The following is an 8,461-nucleotide window of genomic DNA, read 5'->3' as shown; positions in this document are numbered from 1 at the left end:
AAAACGCTATTCAATTTGTATCTCTGTAATGTCAAGACTCAAGACTGCCCGTTCAAACTTGGGCAGCTTAATCATCTCGTCAGCGACAGCCATCCATCAAGCATTTCGTACGTTTTACAGCTCTTTTTTAGTTTTGGTACTCTCTCTAGGTACTCCAATCTCCATTAACTTCAGCTCTAGAAACCTGCCCGTGATTTCCATTGGGCAGTACGAATCTGTTTCCGGCTTCTACTGTCTGCGCAGACACAAAGAGGGTGGGGAGACGATGGACCAAAGATGACTATAAATTTGACTAAACACAAATGAAGAGCATCAGTGAATTTTTCACTTTTCTCTCTCAAATTTGATGATAAATGCCGAGTACATAAAAGACGTCATTGATCTTGAGTTCGTTGTTTCGTTCATCTGGGAACTGGATTTATAGCGCATAAGAAGATGTGGAAACTAGCTAGATCTGCAACGTCAAATCTCCGCCAGACACGGCGGTTCTCGGCAGCGATTCCGGATCCTTGCATCGTCCATAAGCGCGGGACCGATATTCTTCATGATCCATGGTTTAATAAGGTTAAGCTTGTAATCTCTATTAATTGATTTTAATTTTTTTTTTGTTATGTATGATAAATCATTTGTTAATCTATTTGGATCGAGGCACGGATTTTCTGTGTATCCTGCTGCAGAAAATTTGGTGCTTTATGAGTCAAGATATTACGTGCCTTCTAAGCACAGACCTGCTTGCTGGTCCCTAAAATAAAACAGAACGGAGGAATATGGACAGTAAATTTGAGTTAAAGAATCAGTAAACCTGCAAAATAGTCCAATTTTTATAATGAATTTTAACCTTAAATATGGTAAATGGTTCCCTAGCTTCAGTGAGAAACATAATCCGCAACACTCAACCTTGTAGCAGTCCGCATCAACACTTGACGCAAATGGAAGCTAGCATAAGCATTTGATTAGAAGGCAATCACTTATTACTATTATTATTTGGATTGGTACTGAGAACGCATAAGAAAAAAATTCATGATTTAAAAAAAAAAGAAAAAAAAAAGAACTCTAATTTCACCATCACTAGTAAGCAAAGCATATTAAACCAAAAACGATTTATTTATTCATTTAAAAAATTTACGTAGGTACTTACATGAACTTTCTGCTAAGGACACTCTTGATGTTTTATGATCTCTCTCTGGAGCTACTAACTCTCCTGTGTCTAAATCTCCTTTTATGAAATTGGTCACGAGTCAACAGAGAGATTAACTGGATTAAATTCATGTAAAAGCTCATAATTTATTTGCGAAATGGACTTAGAGTGAAATGGGGTCAATACACCACTTTATGAAATCATGTCTTTCCTTAGATTTATATACTTTAGTATGTGCCTGTTAACTAACATATTATTGACACCAACATATATGTGGCTGTTTACATTCACTTTTTCATTAGGATGTTTGATGATTTATGATATCCATCCGTTTTTCAATTGAACTTTCAAGTTTACGTGAAACAAGTTAATGAATGTCTTCAGGAATTAATGAGAACTGCAAAACCAAAGATTTACTTCCACATTTATGTCTGTCATAAGAAATTGTGCAGTCTCCTTCTGATGGCTAAATAGGGTATGGACATTGCACTTTGCATACCTTTGTTATAATTGTTGCCATACTGGAGGGAAAATCCAGTTGGATGATTAATTTGAATTTATGCAACTTTTGTTTGAACGGTCAACATATTGTTGTACATATATAAGTAGACTAATCTATAATTTGATCAATTAAGTTTGTGGTTATCAATGTTCTGGATGTCTACTTTTAGTTTTTCAGTTACATGCATTGCACAAATTCCCCCCCCCCCCCTCTTCCAATTTGGGGGAAGAGTAGGGCAAGCAAATCGATGGTTAGTTGTTAGTTAGTGAAGATGGCTGTTGAGCTCTGATCTGTGCCTTGTGATATGAAACCCTACATATTTTCATTTAACAAGATTGCTGCTTATGTTTATCAGTATAAATTCATTCATGTAAGTGATGATGAAAAACAAATGTATCATACACATGTAATAGAACCTAGTAAGATTCTCACTGAATTATGATATATTTGGTATTCACAAGTCAAAAATTATTTGGAAAGGCTGGTGTGGTTATAATTCTTTCCACATTATTAGTTCTTGTTAATTTGAATAGTATCTTCTATAATGGTGACTCTGGAAAAAACATTAAGTGGCTTTTTAACTGGATTATGTGATTCTTCCTTATTTTTTGATTTTGTTGAGAGTAGGATACTGGTTTCCCTTTGACAGAAAGAGATAGACTTGGGCTCCGTGGTCTCCTTCCACCTCGTGTCATATCTTTTGAGCAGCAATATGAACGTTTCAGTGAGTGTGATGGACCTGAGCATCCTTTCAAATTTTATTAGTAGGCTTGTATTCATGATCATTCATGTTATTTTCATTCTTTTGATGATTAGTGTAATTTGACTCTGGATTGGATTTTGGAGCCATATATGTACTCAGTGATAGAGTATGCTAAATAACAACCCTGATCTACATAACCTACACTTGGTATTTCAGTAAGTTCTCATATCTCTCATAGACATGAAAGTGGAGATGATGAGAAGAAAATTTGTTATTTGAGAAATCCCTGAGCCTAAAAATTTTGTGGCACAATTTTTTTGGATTTATGTTCTAATTTATGTGCACATAGGGGGGGGGGACTGGGGAGAAAGAAATAAAAGTAAGGAGGAGAAAGGGGAAAATAGAAGAATGAGAGTAACTACACAGACCTTCAAAACATGTAGTTGTATGATGCAGCCTGCAATAAGCAAACTAACTTTCTAACTTGCTGGCTCAAGCTTTGTTTGAGGGGAAAGAGAAAGAAATGGAAAAGTAATATTTGTAAATAAGGTTCATCATCATATGACTATCTCTATGCAGTTCACTTATCCATATCTCATTTGTTCATGGTTGTTGGCATCTATTCACTGAAATATGGTAGAGTTGATTACATTATTTTGTTGTTTTTAATGTCAGTGGAGTCATATAGATCGCTGGAGAAAAATACCTGTGGTCAACCACCAGACACTGTATCTTTGGCTAAATGGAGGATCCTGAACAGACTGCATGACAGGAATGAGACACTATACTATAGAGTAAGTTTGATCAACAATATAAGCTTGCAATTATTTACAGGTTTTTAAGAATTATGTTAGTCTAAGTAATACTGTCACTGGCTCCTCTCCAGGTTCTAATTGATAATATTGAACATTTTGCTCCGATCATATACACTCCAACAGTGGGATTGGTTTGCCAAAGTTATTCAGGCTTGTTTAGACGTCCACGCGGGATGTATTTCAGTGCAAAAGATAAAGGAGAGATGATGTCCATGATTTATAATTGGCCAGCCGAACAGGTATCCTCTCAATATCTGAAAAATGGTAATAGATGAGTCATTCTATAACTTCGTGATGACATACCTGTTTCAGATTAGTTGAAACCTATATTTTGTGAGCAACATATGCTTGGTGAGCTTTGTTTGCATTGGAGGGTTTATTATACCTGGATACTTAATAGGATCTGTGCCCATGTTTGAGATGTGTGGACATGGTTTCCAACATCAACATGGCATTGACACGCCTACTACTACCACCACTTCTATGCTTGCAAGTGCACCCACCTCTATACTCATTGTAACGGAATATTCAAATCTTCAAAATTTGAAATCCAAACAGAATGGGTCAAGAGACGTTGAAACCGTTCCGTCAGATATGGATGGGGTTATCCCTACAAGATAGGAGAGTTTAAGCAAACTCAAACTCTATCACTTGTAACTGAATTATTGTAATGTTTCAAGTTATAACGCTCATGATAATTTTATTTCTTCTTGTACCAGCTAAAATCATTCCTAGACTAACCATAAGTTTATACCTTTTTATGGTAGCTGTGGAACTATTTACATGATCCAAGAATAATTCTAAACAAGCCTTAGACTACACATAATATGTTAAGGTAATACAAATGATGTAATTGCAGAAATATAGATAATTCATCAATTTATTTTGTTATATATGTAGTTGCTTTATATCTCCGAGTCCTTGACTCCTATTTTTAAATAGGAGCTTTCATCAATTGCTTCTTTTTTTTTCCTGGTTTTTTAAGTTTGTAAAGAATTTCATTTTCATCAAAGCATTTCTACACGACTGGTTATGTGTGCTTTTGATGATAGTTTTGGATTTGTTTTCATGCTTAAAATGTTTCAAGCTGCTCGGTTGTGTACTTTTCAACTTATCTTCTGTTGTGTTCACTGATACTAATAAGGTTTAGCATCTAGTTTAGATTTTGTAAATTCAATCAAAAACTGTATTTATCTGAAAACAAAAGAAGGCATAATCAGGAAGCAGCCAGGATGAAATCCAGGATGGTTCATATTTGGCTCAAGCAGTGTGCCTTCAAAGGGTGTTCTGATCCAAAATATGCAGGCCAATGATCCAAACTTTCATTATTCTCACATAGTTATCTGCCAACTTTAATTGGCCAACCTTGTGTTTGGAGTTTTATTTTATTTTAGATGAAGATGGCTATATTTTTTTATAGTACCTTTTAAACATACTTGGAGTGGCCAAATTTGTGTCTGGAGGTTATGTGCATCATTGGATTTGTTATATCATGGAGTTTCTATGTATTTTACACAGGTGGATATGATAGTGCTGACAGATGGCAGCCGTATTCTTGGCCTGGGGGATCTTGGAGTTCAGGGAATTGGAATAACCGTCGGGAAACTTGATATTTATGTTGCTGCTGCTGGTATCAACCCACGGAGAGTATGTACTGTGCCTTTTACTAATCTCTTTCTCTCCTTCCACTCCCTCCTAGTGAGGGGTGAGCTGGTGTGGATGTGTCTCTCTCTTGCACACACACAAACACGCAGGTTGATTTATTTATAAATTGAGTGATGCTGTGTACGTGGTGCATACCCATGCCTGTGAGCTGCAACAATGTTAATGCTTTAAACTTTAGTCCTCCTTCAGCATGTGGAGGATGTTTCTACCCTCATGTGATAAGAGAGTGTTAGATATGGGCCAGAATACCGTGGGGGGTATTCTGGACTTTTTTCCTCTTTTATTTTTTAGTTGTTTGTATGTGGTTTAGTCCCACATTTTTTTTTTTTTTTGGATGAATAAAAATTTAATTACGAAGAAAAAGAGGGAATATACAAGCCCAAGGGCAGCAAGCCGAAACTAGGGGCTAGTTAGGGCGCAAAATGGATGTAGTGAGGCCCCAGGAGACAACAATGAGCCTGTTCCTTGGGGAATCCTTCACATCACGGAGGGGGAGGGATCTAGCTTTAGATGAAACATAAAAAAAGATGGCCTTCCAAATCATGTCGAAAGAGCGGGAGTTGGATGTCCATCTTCTAAGGTTGCGCTCCATCCAAATGTGAGAGATAGTGGCACAAAAGGCAATCTTGCCAACCGAGTCGTAGATCAACTCCCCTCCGAATGTCATGTCAATCCAAATCCATTCCCTACTGAGAGGAAGCGGAGTGCGACGACCGGGCCAACAATGGCGGAGAACACGGGTCCAAATGGAGGCAGCAAAGGGGCAAGAGAAGAAAAGGTGATCGACATCTTCAGTCCCATTCCAACAGAGACAGCAGTTGGGAGGGACCTGAATATGTCGATAAATAAGGAAGGCTTGTGTAGGAAGGCAGGTAGTAAGGGCGCGCCAAGCAGTGAAGCTGTGACGAGGTATGTGACCACGGAACCAAACAACTCTATACCAAGGACAAGGGGTCCCTCTGTGTCTAATCAAATCCCAAGCGGAGTGAGAGCTGAATCTGTCCGATTGGGAGGGGAGCCATAAGATGGTGTCACCTCTACCTCGATGCCCTGGGGGGATGGGGGGAAGGGATCTCCAAAGGTCAGCGAGAGGGGGAGGGGAGGTGGGAGGGGACCAAGAGCCTTTGGAGATGATAGCAGCAACATGGGCAAATCTGTCCAATCCGGAGGAGTAGATATCTCTGGGGCTCACAATAGAAGAGAGTACACCAGAAGGGTGCCACTTGTCCAGCCAAAGAAAGGTGGACGTACCATCATCTATTGAGCACGAAATGGCGTCCCTGGCTAAATGTCTCATCTGCAGAATTTTGCGCCAAACCCAGGAGGAGTCAGCCCTTGGACTAACGGTCCAGATGGAATCTCTACGGAGGGGCCCAGCATACAACCAAGAAGTCTAGATGGAGGTTTTGTTGGTGAGGATCTTCCAAATAAGTTTGATGGACCCAACAATGTTGACATCTTTTATTCTCCTTAGCCCCAGGCCTCCTTCAGATTTGGGAACACAGAGGAGGCCCACTCAAAGGATGAAGGAATCGCGAGTCCACATCTTTCCCAAGGAAGGCACACATAATAGATTCAGCCGCCTTGATGGTAGCCTTTGGGAGGCCAAAAACTCCACTCCAATAAATGTAGCAAGACTGAAGCACCGATCTGATAAGCTCAAGGCGACTTGCATAAGATAAAAGCTTGGCTTTCCAAAGCTGCAACCTCTTGCGAAGAAGATCCAGGATGGGGGAGCAATGGTGGGCTGAAAGCCTGGCAGGGATGAGGGGGAGGCCTAGGTAGCGGACAGGGAGGGTGCCAATGGTAAAGCCGGTGAGGGAGGAGAGGGAGGCTTTGGTGGTGTCCGAGACTCCGGCCAAGAAAATCTGAGACTTTAAAAGGTTAATGCGGAGACCTGAGAGGCCCTGAAACAGGTTGAGGGAGGACATGATGGAAGCAATGGAGAGAGGGTCAGCCTTAGAGAAGATCATGAGATCATCAGCGAAGGCAAGGTGGGTCAGGTTGGTAGGCTTACACTTAGGGATAGGGGAGATGAGGTGGAGGTCAGTTTTGGACTGGATACTTCGAGAGAGAACCTCAAGGGACAGGCAAAAGAGGAAAGGAGAGAGGGGGCAACCTTGGCGAATACCAACTGAGGAGGGGAAAAAACCAGCAGGACTGCCATTCAGGAGAACAGAGAAGCGAGGAGTGGAGATGCAGGAGTGGATCCAGTTGACAAAAATGGGGGGGAAGGACATCCTGAGGAGGACTTGGGAGATGAAATCCCAACGGATGGAGTCAAAAGCCTTGTGGATGTCGATCTTTAAGAGAGCGGCAGGAGAGTGGGACTTGCGGTCAAAGCCTCGGACAATTTCTTGGCAGAGGATGATGTTGTCCGAGATGCTTCTCCCAGCAATGAAGGCAGATTGGTTGGGGCTGACAAGGGAATCAATGACAAGGCTTAGCTAGTTGGCAAGGATTTTAGCAATGAACTTGTAGAGGAGGTTACAAAGGGAGATGGGTCTGAAGTCAGACATGGAAGAAGCTTCAGAGGATTTGGGGATGAGACAGAGGAAGGTATGGTTGATATTTTGGATCTGCTGAGGGTTGAAGAAGAAGCTCTTAATGGCACTGATAAGCTCAACACCGATGATGTCCCAGCAAGTGGTAAAAAATCCCATGTTGAATCCATCGGGGCCAGGAGCTTTACTAGCTTTGTGGGAGCGAACAGCGGAGGTGATCTCAGAGTCGGAGGGGATGGAGCTGAGGGAGTTGAGGAGGTGGGGGGGGATGAATTTGTTGATAAGGTTTGCAGGGAGGGGGGTATGGGAGGTGGGGGTGCAAAAGATATCAGTGAAGTAGCTCACAGCTTCGGCTTTGATGGCATCCACAGAGGAGAGGACAGTGCCATTAGAGGAAGTAAGAGAGAGGATGGAGTTGGAGTTGGAGCGGGCTTTGAGAGAGCGGTGGAAGAAGGCGGTGTTAGAGTCGCCGAGGTCAAGCCATTTGATTCTGGATTTCTGTTTAAGGAAGCTTTCCTCAAGGGAGAGAGAAGAGGAAAGGTCAGAAGTAGCAAGGATCTCCTCCTCTGCAAGGGAGGAGTTGAGGGGGTCAGCCTGAAGCCGGAGCTAGATGGAGGAGAGGGTGTCTCGACAAGAGGAGACATGAGAAGAAATGTTGCCAAAAGTGGAGGAATTCCAGACTTTGAGAGCCACCTTGACATTCTTGAGCTTTTTGGAGAAGGCAAGAAGAGGGGAGGAGAAGGAATGCACAGGGATGTTCCAAGCCGTTTGGACAATGTCCAAAAAACCCGAGTGGGAGGACCACATGTCAAAGTACTTGAAAGGTTTGGGGCCAAAAGAAAGGTAAGGAAGGACAAAAAGGGAGATGGGGGAATGGTCGGAGAGGCCAGGAAGGTCAAAGAAGGCATAAGAGGAAGGGAGTAGAGCCAAGAATCATTTACAAGGACTCTGTCTAACTTGCAAGCAACTCTGTCAGAGCCAGAGCGCTTATTGTGCCAAGAGAGATCAGCACCCGACCATCTGAGGTCGTGTAGCCCAGAGTCCTCCAGACAAGAGTTAAAGGCTGCAACTGCTTGATGGTCGATAGGAGAACCACCCAATTTTTTATGACAAAAGCGAACGACATTGAAGTCA

The 8,461-nt window shown here is 41.7% G+C and overlaps 1 protein-coding gene across 1 annotated transcript in view; it reads left to right on the top strand.

The window, feature by feature from the left end:
• The first annotated feature begins 371 nt into the window (after window positions 1–371).
• LOC122664589 (NAD-dependent malic enzyme 59 kDa isoform, mitochondrial-like) overlaps window positions 372–8,461 on the top strand; it is a 28,589-nt gene continuing 20,499 nt past the window's right edge. Inside the window, exons 1-5 of the mRNA XM_043860468.1 lie at window positions 372–564; window positions 2,268–2,364; window positions 3,019–3,137; window positions 3,230–3,397; window positions 4,677–4,805. Of these exons, the coding sequence (XP_043716403.1) occupies window positions 436–564; window positions 2,268–2,364; window positions 3,019–3,137; window positions 3,230–3,397; window positions 4,677–4,805 (642 nt within the window). The 5' untranslated portion in view covers window positions 372–435. The remainder of the gene's footprint in view (window positions 565–2,267; window positions 2,365–3,018; window positions 3,138–3,229; window positions 3,398–4,676; window positions 4,806–8,461) is intronic.

Source organism: Telopea speciosissima, chromosome 6, assembly GCF_018873765.1.
Source record: "Telopea speciosissima isolate NSW1024214 ecotype Mountain lineage chromosome 6, Tspe_v1, whole genome shotgun sequence".
Classification (NCBI taxonomy): domain Eukaryota; kingdom Viridiplantae; phylum Streptophyta; class Magnoliopsida; order Proteales; family Proteaceae; genus Telopea; species Telopea speciosissima.
The sequence above is the reverse complement of the archived record's forward strand: the minus strand, read 5'-3'. Positions and strand labels throughout refer to the sequence as shown.